Here is a 20,036-nt window from a genome sequence, read left to right on the forward strand (position 1 = left end):
ATATCAAAATTCCATTCATATTAAAACAATGATGAGCGCAGGCTACCAGAAAAATAGGTTTAAATAATCTCAGATAACCAACGCTCACTAATACATTAATTAGAATTATCATCAGCAATGAAAGCAGGTAATCTAATATAAAATTCAGGTCTTCAAAAATACTAAAATTAACAGTCTACTCGTTAATTTTAGCCCCGCCCTGCTTGGGTCAAAATTAATATATGTAAAATCACTTTAAGCGTTGTTAAATTAATCGATTTTGTAATACAAATTATTATTCGTATTATCGTGGTTTTATTAAATTGCCTGCACTGAAAAGAGTCATTCACAGCGATTATATTACGTTTTGAGATTAATCTAATATGTAGACAAAACTTCTTTGAACTGATTTGATTAAATTCATATAAATAAATAAGTCAATAAACTTTCCTTTTTATGTACATACATATGTATATGTAGACGTGTAGATATCAAATTCTGCGTGCCGTCCCTGTATCATCACAGTTCATCTGTCACGGCAAAACAAGCGTGTCATTATAATGAGACTAAAGGGCCGTCCCATAGAAACAGATGTAACGTGAACAACGGGGCGGGGAAGCGTCATGTTCCGAGCCAAAAAAAGAAGACTGCGCATAACTTCTAAATACCTACGAATTCTAAGTATTCTACCTCTCAGGTATTATCAAACATTTTTGATTGGTAACCCACTTCGGCAAATTCGATTGTCGATAACAACAACGATCCATCACGAAAAAGTGTCGAAATTGCTCACATTTACAAAACGTGCACGTGTGTGTAATACACTGCTATTGATAAGGCTGCCCCACCAGATTGTGAATTTTATAAACATTTTCCTGGACATGAAATTTTTGTTCAGCCGGGTTTATTTTTACTTTATTATACATAGTAACAATAGATGAAATCTTGTAATCATGTAAAAATTCGGCATCAAGATTTTGACTGATTTGAATCGGTCACTGGTGACGTTTCAATGATTTAGAATGTGTGTATTTTGTAGATAATTCGAACATCGTTTAACCTGAGAAACTAAAACTTATTAAATCGTTACGATGGAAATTTATTTCAAAATTTTAGGTTGACCGGTAGCGGTACCTTTTCTTTTTTTTTTCAAATAATGTTGAATGCATTTGTATTTCGGATTAAATTTAAGATATAACCAGCAGCATATTGGTCACGGGTTCGAGTCCCACTGGTTGCTGCTGGCCAGATATTGAGTTGTGACTCCAGGTCGATCGTTTCGTTTCAGAGTTTGCCAATTTATCCGATTTTCTTTGAAACGGATCCAACAAATTGGTAAACTTCTCGCACTTTTCGAGTTTTCAGCAACTTAAAATTTCGCTGATTCGTATAATAATGCTGCAAAATTGTCCATAAACGTCTCACAAATTTCGAGATATTCAGCATCTTGAAATTTGACGATTTATATATAAAAAATGTAAATTTATCAAAAAAAATCTATCCATAGATGTATCTATATGCTTTGTTAAAATTATTCTAAAAATCGTATATCGGTGTTTGTAATTGGCCAGGAAGGTGCATTGGGGTTTACCTGTTAGGCCTTCCTCGTATATACATATTTGTATATGCATGTAAATAAAAAATTAAGACCATTTTCTATTGCCACATCGCATATACATAAGTATGTAAAAATAAATAAAATAAATGATTTAAAACATTTGTCTATTAGTATAGACAAATGTTTTAAATTATTAAAATTTAAGTTATAAAAAAATGTTTGGTTGTATCAGATGTCACTGGACTATTAAATGGTCTATTAAAACTAAAATCTAGTAAAAATCCATGAAATATAAATGAACTTGAAAAATGACTCAAATGAATTGAATTGTCCTAAGAAATGTTTCGAAGAAGGGCTTTGTGATATGTTAATGAAATTAAAATAATTTTTGCATTTTAAAAAATTTTTAAGAACCATAATTTTAGTTGTTTAAAATACAAATTAAAATTATAAACACCATAGTACCAATTTAACAAAATATGTATGTATGTGTCCTATATACATATGTACATGGATAATACCTATGGATAATAATAGAAATTTTGAGAAGCCGTGGGTGAGGCAAGATGTTAAGTGGCCGGACAGGCTGGTCTCTTGGGATACGTGTAAATTGGATTGTGCTCAATCTTGTTAGATACACTAATTATAAATGGGCCGTTTAACTTATTGAGATTGACCTCATAAACTATGTATACCTGTTGCTCATCGTGGATATCCAACCTTTTTATTTTCGATTTTTTTTCTGTATCTAACCGCATTAAAAAAATTACGAGCCATTAAAAAGAACGGATCGATAATGACGTTACTGAGTACATACATAAAAGATATATGTACATACGTACTTCGGATGCACTGTCGTAACAAGGGGCAATGATTAACATTCAACTTATGCACGATCATAAAAAATCATAATAACGTTTTATTTATCCTGTGCGCTATGAAACTGCATATTGTACGTACGTTCATATCGTGCTTTAGTGTACGAAAAACTTTTTTCGGCGAATGTACATTAAGTCGAAAGGCAACCGGAATTTTTATAAGTTTACATTCCAAGAAGAAACCGTATTATTTTTCGATTCGAAAAGAAAATCTGACGGGTGTAAAATCGTTTCGATTTTTTTTTATTCATACATCTTCTTTACGCATCATTTGAATATCAGAATCAATCTACTTCTTCGTGCAACAAAGAAAAGTTCAATTGCAACACATTCAATTCAATACGAACATTCAAGTACATATAAATTTCTCAATAAGAATTCAATAAAAAGATTTATTTAAATACATAGACTAGAAAAGTAAACCTACATTTTTTTTTGATATCTTACAAAATCTATAATACTTTCTAATAAAGAGATCGTATTGACAGTTGCACCATTTAAAATTGACAAACGTCAATCTGCATTAACATCTACATACATACATATATGCATAAATTTATATTGCACCACAGAGTGCCCAGTAGTTTCAGGTGTGTACAGATTTGACCAAATTTTAGCCGTTATATTTTGAAGTGGCGGAAATCCAATTTTCAGTTCCAACACACTATTTCTGTTTGATTTAATTTGCAAATTATTACTTCTTTTAATTCGATATGTCCAAAATCTCGGAAAAGCAGAATAAACGTATACAGGCCACAAGTACTTTTAAATATTGTTAAACGCAAAACATTATATTTAATGTTTTTCGAAATATTACTCGAAATGAAGAAAAGTGAACCAGCAGCGTGGACTAGTGGTTAGCATATATGTTTTCGAACATAGTGGTAACGAGTTCGAGTCCCACTGTTTGCTAATAAATAAGGTTGAATACATTTGGATTAAATTTACGATATAACCAGTGGACTAGTGGTTAGTAAATATGTATCCTTTCGAACATAACGGTCACGGGTTCGGGTCCCACTGGTTGCTGCTGGCCAAACCCCTGTTTTTGACTCCAGGTCGATCGTTTCCTATTAGAGTTTGCCAATTTATCTGATATTATTTGAAAATTTCGCTGATTCGTATAAAAATGATGCAAATTTGTCCACAAATGTCTCGCAAATTTTAAGTTCGATATATACCTGGTATATACATACATACATATATGTATGTATGTGAAAATAAAATGCATGCCACTTTCAATTATAACGGTTCATAAAGTAATTAAACTTTATGCAAATAGATACAAAATAAATAATAGTAATTTCGACGCCTTTCTACAATTATCCGTGTTAATTGGCAATTCTCAGACATGGCATTTTTTTAAGCATATTAATTATTATCATTATATAAAATAAACACCAATGCATACTTTGAATTTTACTTCTGAAAACTGATTAGCATTCGAGATAAAAAACGAGAAATATCGAATTCCGTACGTAAAAAACCGCGTAATATAGTTGTTTCAAGTTTTTAATACACCTGAAATCGCAATCTGATGAAACATTACGATTAAATTTTATGCCGCGTAATATATATTTTTAATTAATTAAGATTAAAATATCTACATATCACACTGGTCAATTAAAATCAACGCGTTCGATGATTATGATTTTGAACAGGGCCGTGGCTGTGTATGTGTACAGGTGTGACAGGTGTAAAATATCGAGGAGCAAAACAACGAGAGGGCTTAATGGCGCATTTATTTTGATTACATTTTTAGAACAAAACAAATATGGAAGAACGTTTATACCTACATACAATCTTAAATTCAATTCAGCGTTTCTCAAACGATACATTCTAAAAATGTGCTCTGAAAAATGTATACTTGTAAATTGATATGTATTTCCTAGGATGTTACTTTCGAAAAAATATGCTTACTCATTTATAATAGAGTGGCACATTTTTATGATTAAAAAAAACAAAGAAACAGCACTAACATTTATATGGCAATAAAATTGATTCATTTTCTTGTCATGAAAATATAATTTAACCACTTTGTAAAATACACTTTTGATAGAATTTGTACAGCCAATAAATAGATAATTGCATTTAACGACATCCATAACTAAACTTCGTAAAATCTACTAGTTGTGTATTAAAGTCTTGTTATTTTATAGCGATGATATATACGTTATATGTACTATTAAAAAGCACGTTTTCAAAAAACTTCATATGAAATATTTCGGATGAATTTTTCTGTAATTTGTTTTAACGATATATTTATATATGTATGTCATCATTATCATTTACGGCCATTCATTATTAAAGACCTCACCAACATGCTTCCATTCGTCTCTGGTTTGTGCAACTGTCATCCATCTCACCCCGCACATTTTTCTAATTTCGTCTACCTATCATCCTTGCGACATTCGTTTTGCCCTTTTACATTCTCTAAGATTCCCATCCAAAACTTATTTCGTCCATCCTTCTAGCTACGTAAAAACGCCCATTGCCATTTCAATATCTTCACTCTCTCCACTATATAATTAGATATATTTTATGACATTGTACATTTTCTTTCATCTACTAATATGTTCAGATACTTTTTAGTATTAGAAGTGTGTATAGATTCTATTATTTTTTTCAAATTTGTCCACCCATCTTTCTTGCGACCTTCCTTGCACCTTTTACATTCTCTAGGGTACCACCGGGCACTTCTTTCATTCATCTATCGCCCGTTCTTCTATTCATTAATTTATTCATTCATTGTCATTTCAGTTGCTTTATTCCCCCATTATTTAATTACTCTTGTAAAACTTCACACCCACGTATTCCGTTTTCTGTATCTCCTCGTTATGCATACAGCATTCCATTCTTCTTTTAATGCATCGGACTTTATGCAGCATTCGGGCTTTCCATACCCAAATAATGTGGCTGTCGTATCCAATATAATGTGGCTGAGAAGTATGACAAGGCTTATTTATTATATATATAGTGGATAGGGTGAAGAGATTGAAATAGCAATGAGTGAACCACGTGGGTAAAAGAAAGAACGAGAGGTGTAATAATGCTAGAATGGTACCCGAGAGAATGCAAACGGGCAAAAGGAATACCACAGGGAAGATGGGTAGACGAAATTAGGAAAATGTGTGGAGTGAGTTGGATGAGAATTGCGCAAAACAAATACGAGTGGAAGCATGTTGGAGAGGCTTTCATCTATCAGTGATGGCGAATGGCTGTAGATGATGATGATAATGATATATACATTATAAAATAAATTTTTAAAACAAGAACGAAATGTTAAATTAATCTCATTATATACATATTATGTGTAATGGATTTTAAACCCGATGCAGTCCATTTAATCATCGCCACAGTTTTCCATTAAATACAAAATTATATTATTATGTATGTACAGAACATCACCAAATACAAACGAAACTTTAGCACAAACTCATAATCAGATCACTCAAAAGCATGATTAACCATTTGGGGTTCAAAAATTGCAACGTAGCCCCCCTCATTTCAACAATTACATACACATTATATCATATTTACGAATTCGACCAACTTGTCGACTCGTCAGCACTTAAGTACACGACAGATGCACCTCATACGTACATAGGTACATAAACAACTCTCAACGTACATATACAAGTACACAAAAATTGAATTGATCGATCGGAATCCACACACACTCGACTCATATATGTATGTAGATACATATTTATTTATTTTATTTATTTATTTATTTTATTAATTGAAAAATCAACAGACAGGATGTACAGAGATAGGTATAAAAAACACAAAAAGTAAATAAATAATATATGTAACACCCGAGTCCAATAATAGATTTTTACAAAAATGAAAAAGATAAATATAAGGAAAACAAATTAAAAAGTAAAGAATAAAGGCATGACAAAATATGTAGTACATTGCATAATTAAACTATAGTATTAAAATAATTGGAAAAGGTTATAAGATAGAATATAAGAAGAAATTGAAATTTACAAATATAAAAAACAAATGAAAAAGGTAAATACAAAATAAACAAATGAAATGGAAAGGAATGAAAGCTATAATATGATTAAATAGCACATTACATAACTAAACTAAAGTATAAAAATAATGGAAATATTGGAAAAATAGAATAGAAGAAAAAATGAATCAATCGGTCAAGATTCTCTTGATGTTAGACCTGAATTGATGTAGGGAAATACCAAACAGATCAACCTCATTCAGCTCTCCGTTAAACATACGATAAACGCGCTGCAGATAAAAATATTTTTGGGAATTAGTATTGAAAGGATCAAGTGAAAAGAGTGCAACGCGTCTAGGGTATCGAACTGGGATTCTGAAATTAACCTTATTCAGTAAATCAGAACAATCAAGGAAACCATTTATGAGCTTAAAGAAGAATATAGCATCAGAATGTCGTCGCCTGACAGAAAGATTGTTAAAAGAAAGGATTTTTAAAATGTCGGAAACAGTAGAATGGGTATAGGTAGGAAAAAGGTAGCGTAAGGATTTAATAAATTTAAGTTGAACTTTCTCAATACAATTAATATGGGATAAATAAAAAGGTGACCAGATAATTGAGGCAAATTCAAGGTGAGACCTTACAAAGGAAAAATAAAGTAATTTTAGTACGTAAGGATCATTAAAGGGTTTTGTTGAGCGGAGTAGGAATCCAAGAGATTTAAATGCTTTGTTGGTAATAAAAGAAATATGTTCAGAGAAATCTAGTTTATCATTGAGTATTACACCAAGATCCTTAATAGAAGATGACGTGTTAAGGATTGAATGATTTAATTGATATTGATTAGTAATAATTGACTTATTTCTAGTGAAATTTAAAATAGAGCATTTTTCTAGATTAATAAAAAGATCATTATTTAAACAATATATAGAGAATCTATCTAGATCTTCTTGTATCTTATGACAATCGTCTATGGTGTATATAGGTTTGTAAATTTTTAAATCATCAGCGTAAAGAAGTATAAAGGAATGTTTGAAGATGTATGAGATATCATTAATATAGAGTAAAAAGAATAAGGGACCTAAATGCGACCCTTGTGGGACACCGGAAGGAATATGTCTAAGTGATGATCTAAAACCATTGAGAATTATGATTTGGTGACGATTTAGTATATACGAAGAGATCCAACGAAATAAATTTCCTCGGATTCCGAGGGACCAAAGTTTATTGAGTAAAAGGTTGTGATTGATTTTATCAAAAGCTTTAGAGAAATCCGTATAAACGACGTCTATTTGGATTCGTTTGTCCATATAAGATGTGAGAGTACTAGTGAAATTAAGCAGGTTAGTCTCTACCGATCTCCCCTTAAAAAAACCATGTTGTTCAGGTATAATGTAGTTTTTGAAATTGGAGAAAAGGAAATTATAGATAATTTTTTCAAAGATTTTACTAATGACAGATAGTTTAGATATAGGACGGTAATTCTCAATAAGATTCTTATCACCTTTTTTAAAAATAGGGGTGATGTAAGATAATTTCCAATAGTCAGGAAATTTACCGTTCGACATAGAAATAAGTATGTAATAATAATTATAAGTACATATGCATAAGTATGTAATAATAATTACATTGTAATCGGTCGGGCTGGGCCAAACTATGTACTGGCATGGCAAGAGTGCCATGGGAGGTCCCCGTCGAAGAATTAAAATTCATTACGTGACCGACAAACCATCATTACCTTTATAGCATTCCCCGTGCGTTGTAATAAATAATACAGGTAGCCCTTCTTATTTGTTCGCGCACAAGCATGCACGCGGACATGCTCTCAACTTTCAGCCTATTACCCGGTAATGAGCCATCATTTGTATTCTATGGAAACGTCTCAATGAAGCTATACAGAGGTGTCCGTCTTTGGACAGCCCTTCCACGTGTGTGTCCGACGCCTCGCATCGCCCAGAATTTCAAATTAAGGGTTTTTTAAGGTAAGTGTGGTCCCTACAAATCGTACATACATTTTTAATCGGGCACAGCTGAGACGAGTTGTCTACATACATACTTGGATTGTGTAGAGCTTGAAGTTTTATTCATAAGATTTGGTAGGTACGAATTTCGTTGCCAAAAACGCTATAGCGACGAGAACGGTGGGTCTAATTTTACCAATTCTCATTAAAACTCTTCGTTTCTATACTTAATTTAATAATTTGTCATCAATTTCGAATAAGATTTATAATTTTTATATTTATTACAGCTGCGTGCATACGTATGAAATTTAATCGAAGTCTTTTAAATTGAAAATTCTAGGATAATAATTTTATTTAAGGATAGTAAATATGAGACTTGTGATGTGATAAAAAAAAAAATTTCAAACGGTTTTTATTGTTCATAAATTATGTTCACAATTCTTCTTAGGTCCACTCTATTATAATATCTACTCAGAGCCGTAGAGTGTGGGCGGCAAGGGGGGTGCAATAGCCCCAGGCGCAAAATTGAGGGGAGCACCAAATAAATGCCTGTTGGTAATATCGGATTTTTTTATGATTTTAAAAGTGTTGATTATTATCTGAAATTTTATAATTATTGTTTATTTAAAATTCAGACAAGCGCTACCAAAAGGGGTGCCATTCGCTCTATTACCGAAAATTAAAATATTCAGCTTTTAATTGAATTTATTACATTTTTCATTTGATTTATTTGTCGCTCGTATTAAATGAGTAAACGTTAATTTTGTAATTCTATTTAATGGAAATATTCAAAAATTGTGAATTAAAAAGGATAAATAAAAAAATGAGGGGGGGGGGGGCGTGGGTGCAAATTACTCTAGTTATGGCTCTGTAATCTACTGATGGCTGGTTCTTATATAATACATATATTAGTGTTGGCTGTAGATGCAAAACATCTCCTACTATGTATTTTATTATTTGATATTTTTATTTTATCTACTATTGTATTTTATGATTATGTATAAATGTATTTTTGTCTGTGTATATATGTATGTACATATGTATAAATTTTCAAATCATCAAAATGGTCCAAACTTGAACATAAATAAATAAATAGATGGAATGAATCATTGTTTATGGAAAACAGTTATTTGTTATACCACATAAATATTTAAGTATGTAAAGCATTTAAAATGACCATAATCGACAGTCAATGACCAATCAAGGTGAAGCGTTCACCACAACTACATAAACCACAACATATTGAGCAAAGTCTTTGACTCATCCTCGTAAGTGCACATATTTTGTACGAAATGTATGTTCAACGCAGGTATTCAAAATATTAAAAACAAAAAAAATTAATATCCGCAAAAACTTGGTCGGAGATTCTTCGCAGAAGCAATTTATCTTATTGGTTTCGCTGGCTGTGAAAGCTTCCGATAATAAATATGAGCTTTTATTTTTATGATCCCTCTTCCAGAGAGATAAGTGCGATAGCTACATGGATCTTTAAATATTGAAATTTATTAGGTGGGCAAAAATAATAATGGGTTGGACTGGGATACACGCGCGAGGCGGGAGAAAGAGTGAGATGAGCAAAGACGTGTCGATGGACGAACCGGCTTTGTGCCATTACAATATTTACACATACATATCAAAGAACACAGACTGTTAAATCAGAGATACAATCAACGAAATATCCTCGATGATAAAAATCATCAAATTTCATCAATATCAATGCTATGTATAATCCTACTCACATAACGTCAAAACATATTTCTGAAAATCTTTGTCTTCTCGCTTGCTTTTCAATTCGCTTGTGAGAAGTAAGCTAGAGTATAATGCGATTGTGTGGAATCCGCATGAAGCAAATTACTCTCTGATGATTTAGAAAGTGCAAAAAGCATTTCTTCGTTTCCTATATAGGAAAGAATATGGGTATTACCCATATCTCTACCCCACTCCTTTCCTTTTGGGCATGCTTGGGTATAATTCCCTTGAACTTCGGAGAAACTTCTCATTAATTCGTTTCGTTCTCCTGCTCTTACGTGGTAATACGTCATGCCCGTTGTTGCTGGAGCAGTTGGGGCTTTATGTCCCTATTCACTATGTGCGTGGTAGACATCATCATTTGCTGGCTGTACCTCCTGCCCGCACAGTCCTTTTTCGAATGGCTCCTATTCCAAGAGCTATCCGACTTCTTAATGAAATCGTTGCTGCCGAGACTGAATGTGATATTTTCCACCTTAGTGAGCGTAAATTGTCGGAAATTACTCTAACCCATTTATCTGGTAGTCTGCGCTCATCATTGTTTTCATGATTGATTGTGATTTATGAGTGAAATTTTGATTAACTCTCTTCCATTTGGGCCTTACAGGGATGTTTTGTATTTGTAGTTGTTTCTTACATATTTATTGAAACTGGCTGTAGGTGCAAGGCATTCCTTATGCTGTATTTTATTTGATATTTTTACTTTATCTGTTATTATAAATACTATTTTTTATGTATGTAGATGTATTTATGTTTATGTTTAATTGTTATTTTGTTTTTTTTGTTTTTTGTGTTATATTTTTTGACCATTGTGGCGCTTTAGGAATTCCTGTTATGCCACAATGGTCTGTTTAAAATAAATAAATAAAGTGATGTTTTTTAATTTATTTATTATTGGATTTAATCTTAGAAATCTATGGATGCGAACCGAAAATTTAAAGTGTAAATTTAGTTCTGAAAATTTTTGTTAGATAATTCGATTTCGATTTCGGTTGTTGTTGGGCTGTTTCTAAATATTTTCTGCACTCAAATGAACATTTGAGTGAGGATACGGTTGTAGTCACCAAATGTTATAATGAGAGTCTGCTCACAATATTTGGTATACAAAATTTTATATGAAATATAAGCAAAAATATTTTTTAATTGCACTCGAAAAACAATTTTTATATCAAAGTACCAGGGCGGTGACCCGGCCCGATCTGGCCCGACTACACCACTGATTACTACATATGTAAATATGTATGTATGTTTGTAAGTTCATATGAATCCATTCCGTTCGGAATTATTAAATATTTCATACAAGTGTAAATTCAGCACTTTCCTATTCCGAAACACAGTGCAAACAAGCCCATGCTAATAATTGATTGTAAATTGGAAATTAATGAACTCGAAATCTAATTGCGCCGAGTAAACAAGGCGGCTCGCGCAACGTCCGATAGTAATTATTACAACCAGTCCCGACTAAACGCAATTTAATGGACAAGGATCGAATTAAAACATCGTTTACTTAATTTCGTACTCGCGTTTGAGACACGCCATTCTTCGAAAAACGATCCAAGCGCCGAAAGCTCGCATAAACTCAATTTTTCATACTGAAGATAAGAAACGGTACAAATTTATGCGAGTGGATTAACTTTTCGCGATTCGGCGTCTGCAAAGATTGAGCAGGTATAATGGACCGTGGATGCAGGTAAAGCTCCTCGCGTATTCACCGCGAACAGTCGAGGCAACTGAGTTACCCGAGTCGCGAGAGCCGAGGCCCTGGAATCGATTCCGCGAAACACCTGTCGTAAATAATACTCGAGACATTTCAGCGAGACTAAAAAATTACCCGGCGTTTTTCAGGGCTGCTTGCTAATTCCAATTATACCAAACACGAGTATAAAACGATCCTTTAGAAATCTAAATTGAGTAAAAAAAAAAACACAACAATGTATGTACGTATGAATAACAAAAAGACAGACATACGTACTTAGTTAATGTGAAATTTTTGACACGCGATGACACAATAATTGTTTCGAATTTCTTGAAGGTGATCTTTCGCATCCTGAAGCTCACCTGATTTTGCATGAAAATGTGTAAATTATGCTAAATTCCGTCGCTATAATTTACATATGAATTTTGCGCTGAACGACTCCTTGTCCAAAATAAAAAAATATATATTTGCGCATTATCATTTTTTTTCGACAGTTTAAGCTAATTTTATTGATTTAAAAAAAATATGTATATTATATGCAGGCTTCCTCGATCAGCCCTGTTGCGTTCAAAAGACGATATAATATATGTCTTTAAAATATATTCCAAACATTGTTAGCGACCTGTCGATTTTAACACTCCCACCTATATAATATTATGAGATGTCTACAGACGCGCACAAAAACTGAAATTCTCATTGTTAAACGCGTTCTGTTTCAAATTAAAATTACATTTCATATCATTCGATCTATCAATTGAACGAATACAAACGGCTCACATCACACCTTTCAATACAATCAATAATTATAACACCAGACTAATTAACGCGAATAAATTTTCCACACAAAACGACACAAAAGCGTGACCAGAAAAACGTTTCATTATTTTATTTCGTATTTTTTACAAACATTTTTTGCATCAACAACCTTGTCAGGTACGCGCGACTCTTAAACGATTTCAATTTATTTTATTACACATATTAAATTTAATTATCCTTTTCTCAAGCTTCGCTCAATTACACACTTCAAAACGATGCAAAATCAAACCCCCCCCCCCCCCTCTCTCTCTCAGTTTCGTTATTTATATTTTCAACAAGGTATACGTATGGATGTGTATCGATAAGTGAATATATATTATTGAAGGCTCTACATAGAGCCCGTTTAATGGTTTCATTAATTATAACTAATCACGTGTCAGGAAGTCGAACGCGTATAAGCGTCAACGAACTCAAGTAGAACTATAATAAAGTAAACATGCATAATGTTGAAAAACTTACAAGCGATCCAATACAAAACATTACTCTATTGAAATATTAATTCATTCTAAATTTGCAACACAATTAAAATAATACTTACATCGAAATTACATGATCGATTTTCTCAGTACGGTCAACAGAGTTAAATTTTACATTTTTGACGTTCTGCAAAAAAAATCTAAATCGATTTTAATCATATAATGATTGATGAATCACGAACAGGTGAAAATGGTATGTAAATGGCAGTTATAAAATTAATATTTGGGCAAGTGTCAACTACGTGTCGAGTGCGGCTCGGCTGTAATAAGGCCGCTAGTATTTTTTCACCCATTGGCCTGATGATAATTAAGTTGTTTGTACGATGATTGGTTCGAAACGCTTTTCGACTTGTATTAATCGTACAGGTAAAATAAATAGTTACATACCCGCCTATAAATCACTCGCTAGAACGGACGCTCTCTCTCGCCTTAAATGAGACCATTTTTCCCCGAGACACTAACGAAATGTTAAGAGTTACCAACTAATGAAATATTGATTGTGCGATGTGCTCTTATTATCTCCTCTCGGTGAACGTTCTCATTATTGCTAGGCCATTGTATATGTCCGACCAACAAACTATGTATTATACGTACACTGTACTCTGAATATTTTTAAATTTATTTAACCGTAGAATATTTTCGAAGCGATACAATGTTATAAGAGTTGTAGAGAACAATTTAATATCTTCACACGTGTGCATGCCCGATTGTGTTGCGAGATAATATATAATAAAAGCTTTCATTTTCGTTTAATAAAAATCGTATAGGTGTCTAATTTCGCAATAGTCTAGATTTTTCAACGAGACAAGTTTTAAATCGTGATCGTTAGTTGCATGGTTAGATATTGCATCAAAATTGCAAACGACCGTTTCGACTAATTTTACACGTGATTTACACCGTTTAGTGATTAAACGTGTCCGATTAAATCCGTTTTTTACGCTTGAATTTTCGAATGAAAGGATTTGTGGTGCAAAAATTAAAAATCCAAATTCGAAAGCAACTATTTTTTTATTACTTTCATACAAACGAGCAAGCGTAAAACTGAACACTTTATTATCATTGAAAATAGTCGAAAATTCTTTAATAATTTAAATCTATCCATACTACAACAATCGACTACTCTTAAATCACCATATTTGATTAAAAAACTTGAGCTTTGATTTGAAAAAAAAAGGATGATTGGTAAACATTCACAGATCACTGACTTATATTCATTGAAAATGATACCTAGAAATAGATACATGCTTCTAAGAATGATTTTAATTTAAAATCTATACGAACATTGATACATTGTAAAGATTGTGTAATGAAAAGCTATTATTATAGCAGAAGTAGCAAACCACTAACAAGTCCGCAAGCTATGAAATTCAAAATAAATATTACCACTTTCGCAAACAATCACTTCCAAAGAAATTCTATCACAACAATGCCCACTTATTCTTCTTCATAAAGTATACATTAATAACTTAATTTCCACAAGTTCGTTAAGGTTCGAGATTCGATTCGAACATAAAGAATCCTTAAGATTCGAACATAAAACGTACTCAAAACAAGCATCATATTCCAATCCCGCGAACATTGAATACATTTTACCACATTCAACATATCTAAAAATCACGCACACCATCTTTTCATTACCCCTGCAGATATTATTATTAAACAAAACACACGATCGAAATATTTTTGACGAAAAAGTCGTGACTCGATTAACTGTTATCCAATTGTGCGTGTAAAGTAGTTGAACCCCGGTGCGAATTAACAACACGTTTGCGGCCGTGTTATCACCTAATTAGATAACAGCTTGTTAAGGCGGATGTTAAAATTAATTTTACAGCCAATGCTGACAGGGGGAGAAAATTATAATAATTGATATCCGCTTTAGAAGCACATCAAATGCATACAGATGCGTCCACATTGGATATTAGGGCGTTTTCATACCCTTGCGCGGTATGAAAACGCCCCTCCCTCTTCATACATTTTTGCATAACTAGTTTCAACTCATATCGTGGGGAGTAAAACCTTTTCATTGCATACGAGACTAAATCTACACATATGACATTTAAAAGTCAATATATATGTATGTATGTATGTTGGTGATATCAAAAGTGACCGGAAATTAAGTGTATTTTGAGTGTGTAAAAGTTCGACATTTGAAATAAAGACATAAAAATTTATTTTGTTGTGAATTCTGTTTGTATCGCATTACAAAAAGCTCACTTTTAAATCGTGCAATATATTATAGTCGGAGGTAAAAAAATACGTGATCAGTTCGAAGGCATTAATTTAACCGCGCACACATATCGAGTGTAAATCGTGACTTCCTTTTCAAATATAGATAATTTTATCTAATTTAATTTTTAATATGTGTTATTATTAAAATTTGCGTTAGATATACTGTGCGTATATAAAAAAAATATCCGGCGCGGCCAACACGCAACATTATCCGATTTAAATTCGTTATAAATATATGTATGTACTATTTATTTACAAGGTTACATAGAGCTACACTCATCATTCATATTGAAATATGCAGTTCATAATCTAAATAATATGATTGGAATTCATTTGCTTTCTTAACGTTTGGTGTTTGGTGCATCGTGTAGAAAAAAATAATATTTATATATGTATGTATGTACATAATAATTAATAATAGCATGATACATACATATCTAAAGAGTTCAGAGCCACAAAATCCTTTGAAATCTATCAAGTCTGTCAGTGAGTTAGTTTACTCACTTTTAATTAGCTTTTCCAAACAAACACATTTCCTTGACTACACAATGGCGCTTCAATGCTTTCGCGTCGGTAAGATCGTAATTACGAATATTATTATTATGAGGTTTTTTTTCATAGTAATCTTCCCGGACATGCATACAACAAATCCTGAAAGTTCCATCGTAATCGGTTCAGTGGTTTAGGAGCCTATACGAGACAGACAAACAGCAATTCATTTATATATATAGATATATAGATACATAATTATAAAACAAAAATTCTCATTGTCATATTTTTAAAACGAGCGGCTTTTTTAAATGTGCCTAAGGGCGCTTACATATGTATGTATGTACGTAGTCTAGCGAAATCACTGGGTGAATACACATCAATGGGATAGGATGATGATGATGATGCCATATATGTATGTATATATGTACATACATAAAAATGTCAAGAATTGAAGTAAAGTTGAAATTTATTAAGGATATCAATCCGTTGTAATCGGATTCTCACTTTTAATTGATCCTGACTTATCCCGTCAGACTGAGCCAACCATTGCAGTAAACGAGGATAGAATACATAACATTTAACAAAAATATTGTAATTTATATGGCAGTGTGATTCTTTTATAAGCCTATTCTATTTTTTTTTTGTTATAAATCGATTACTACGATATTTCGAATAATACATTGCATGCTATTGATTTGCATAATACTAGAATATTTCAGTGAAAAAGCGCATAAATGCATATCTATGTTTACACACGCACTTTTTTAGTAGACAGTCTGAGTTACTTATTTATACCGCATTAATTTGGAACGAGGTTTGTTAACAAGGAATCGTTAGCTGGCTGATGCATTGCTTTAATGTGTAGTTCAGACCCACAAATTTACATTCTGCCTCATCTCGTACCTTTTTTCACCTTCGTTTTTCTCCGCCTTTACTGTTTTTTTTCCTTTGCCTCACGCTCTTCTTTTTTTACCTTCCAGTTCTCGCGCATCCCTAAATAGCCAGGTTATTTAGTAGTTTCGAAACGGTACGGGGGCGATAAATTAATACCTTAAACGGGTGATCTATCGACACTTTAATAATAGGTCCGTTCGTTGTTTTCTTTTTTACGTTTTATTTATTTAGTTTTATTTTCAATAACATATTCTCATATTTTAGTCGTCTCCGAAGAGCTTTCGATCGCTTTCGATCCGGTCGACTTTATTTCGTATAATTCAGTGCCGATTAAACCTGTCCGATGCTTGTTTATGTTTATTGTTCCGCACCAATTAATTAAAAACACACAAAGCTATCTTCATTTGCGTTGATTGTTCACCACGCACATCCACACACGTACAAATGTACATATAATACGTTAAGTCGAGTCGAATCGCAAATGCAAATAGTGCAAAAGTAACAATAAATTCGATACATATTTACATAAATATAATATCGACGGTTATCATTGGAAAATGGTGCTGAAATATCACGTATCGTTCGTTAGGTGGAATTATATCTCGGCAACCGATTTTTTTCCCAACCCGTTCACGCCCATAAGCACTAAATTCTACTCGCGATGAACGTATAATTATGTCCGAATGCTTTATCCCGACTTCAAATATATAAAAATTCGATTAACACAAAAAACCTATCTAAATATTCAACGGGGTATTTGTTTATCAATTGACACGTGTTAATTACGCTTTAAATCGAATTCAAACCAAGTGTGTTAAGGTCGTCACAATTGCCCACGCAAAACGTAAAAATACCACCCCCATAATTAAGCATGTGAATTATGAATTGTACAAAATGAATTCTATCAAGGTTTACGGATAAAATCCGTATTAATTAAAAATTAAATCCGTAAAAATTAAATTTCAATACAACTTAAATCAAAAAGACTTAAAGATTAGACTAGCGTAGACTAAAGCTACGCTTCAAGATTTTTAATACGCTACGCAGATTTTCGTCACGGCTGCCTCAGCTAATATTTTAATAAGGAAACAAATTAAATGGTCAGCTATTTTCAATTAACCAAAATTTAGTAATAATTGTGTACTGTATACACATGTATGTATAAAGATAAAAATGAACAATCATTAAACCGTTTATTGTTATAAATATTTTCGACATACATACTTGAACAGGGTTTGGTGACTATTTCGCACATGGTGATCTCCCACACGTCACTAAAATCTCGATCACGGAATTTCTGGACTCGAAAATTCTACCCAAACATCACACTAACGAGAATTCAAGTGCCAGATATTCTGTATTCGCGATTTTCAAGACAACTATAGTCGTGTGCGAAATTGTCCATTTACCATTTAACAAACAATAGACCTACTAATCATGTATTTACTTACCAAAAAAATACAGGCCTTTAAATAGAACCAGTCAATTAAAATTGAATTTCCAACTTAAGCCACGATGAATTTTAGCCTATTCTACTTCAAGACAAAAAATTCATTTACACTGTACTAACAGCGTAAATCCAGAAAACATTAAAATGTTTTCGACCTTTCGATATCCCAATATACCGTTTCATTTTGCAAAACAAATTATTACAAAAGTATTAATTTACCGATAATGTCGGTGGAACGAGCACTGCAAACATAAAAACCAAACGTGAAAGTATCATGCATCCTGTTATTAACGACTCTTTTAGCAATCCATTGTTTGAATATTTAAATTAATCAGAGGAAACATAATTTTTTTGAAATGTTAATTTGTAAATCAGACACTGGTGCGCGATGTTTGAATGGCCGTATTAATTGGAGGCGTTAATAATATTAATCGGTCGACGTCGGTGTCAGGCGACGACAACCGGATTGATATGCTTTAATAATAAAGATGATTATCTTAAATATATGCGAAAGTATGTTTTGATAAGTCTTCAGATGGATGCTTACGCACTAACAATTTTGTTGAACTTTTTTTTATACATATTTTGTTTCTGTTTTAGCGTTGGCGAACAAACAGTGTTGTCGTCGATTCTGTACACCTCATTCGGAGCCCAGGGCCGTGCCAGAGGTAAAGACCACAGTCTCGGTAAGGGGCAACCTTTCATTATTCCATATATCATGTATCGGGTGGCGCGCATTAAATGCATCCGAGGCCGGTTATGTGCGCGCAACCTGCACTTACCCGTGCATTACACACCGAGAAGATGGACCGCGCACGCCTTTTTACCATTTTTATTTGTGAATGCAATCCGGATTCCAGGGTCGTAGCCCTACCCAGTACCCACCCTACCAACCCTCTATCTGCAGATACAATTTTTTTTATATTTCAAAATTCTTTAAGCAACCAACTCCATCCATCAACTAGTATTTATTTTGCCTTGTGTACCGTACCATTCATTGTCGTGGCCAAAACCTCAATAAAACGTGAAACAAAGTTTTTTTATCATCATCATCTACAGCCATTCACCTGATGAAGGCCTCTCCAACACTCTTCCACCCGTTTGAGCAACTCTCATCCATTTTCCTAATTTCGTCTACCCATCTTTGCTGCGGTCTTCCTTTTACTCTTTTGCATTTTCTCGGGTACCATTCTGGCATTTCTTTAGTCCACCTTTCGTCCTTTCTTCTAACTACGTATCCCTCCCATTGTCATTTAAATCTCTTCACTCTATACACTATTTTCACAATCCTTGAAAAAATTTTTCACGGACGTTTTTCGTTTCCTGTCTTTCCCCGTTATGCCAAGTATATAGCGTTCCATACTTCTTTGAGTGAATTTGACTTTAAATAAAGTCACATTTTCTACGAGAATTTTATATCAGAAATAATAAGAATATTATATAAACAAATTCAATTCAATTTGTAATAAAATTCAATCTACTGAAACATGATAGTTACATCACTGTTGAGCTAAAAATATACAAGAATTTTTTATACAATCATATTTGAGTTTTTAATTGATTGCTGTTTTGAAAGGAGATCTCACGACTTTTCGCTATACTAAGTGTGAAGGCGAACGCAATAATGAGAACTATTCATCTAAATTCCATTAAAAAAGTTAACACATATTGACCTATTTGAGCCTAATACACGCGCATTATTTATGCAATTTAACAAGGCTGCTACTGACCGATACAAATCGATTTACTGTGCATTTCTTCAAATGAATGATTTTAATAACATTTGTGTATTACAACGTTTGGTACAATTTTATCTCAAACGACCGGTCGTGTTTACCTCCGAGAAGGAGGTAAGAAACTGGATAAAAAAACGAATCCTTATGTGGGATCACTC

General features: G+C 32.8%; 1 protein-coding gene across 1 annotated transcript in view; it reads left to right on the plus strand.

The window, feature by feature from the left end:
- Nucleotides 1-19,685, plus strand: part of LOC143911492 (uncharacterized) — a 76,242-nt gene extending 56,557 nt beyond the window's left edge. Inside the window, exon 3 of the mRNA XM_077430377.1 lies at nt 18,743-19,685. Within this exon, the coding sequence (XP_077286503.1) occupies nt 18,743-18,814 (72 nt within the window). The 3' untranslated portion in view covers nt 18,815-19,685. The remainder of the gene's footprint in view (nt 1-18,742) is intronic.
- Nucleotides 19,686-20,036: the final 351 nt, after the last annotated feature.

Source organism: Arctopsyche grandis, chromosome 5 (assembly GCF_051622035.1).
Source record: "Arctopsyche grandis isolate Sample6627 chromosome 5, ASM5162203v2, whole genome shotgun sequence".
NCBI lineage: Eukaryota > Metazoa > Arthropoda > Insecta > Trichoptera > Hydropsychidae > Arctopsyche > Arctopsyche grandis.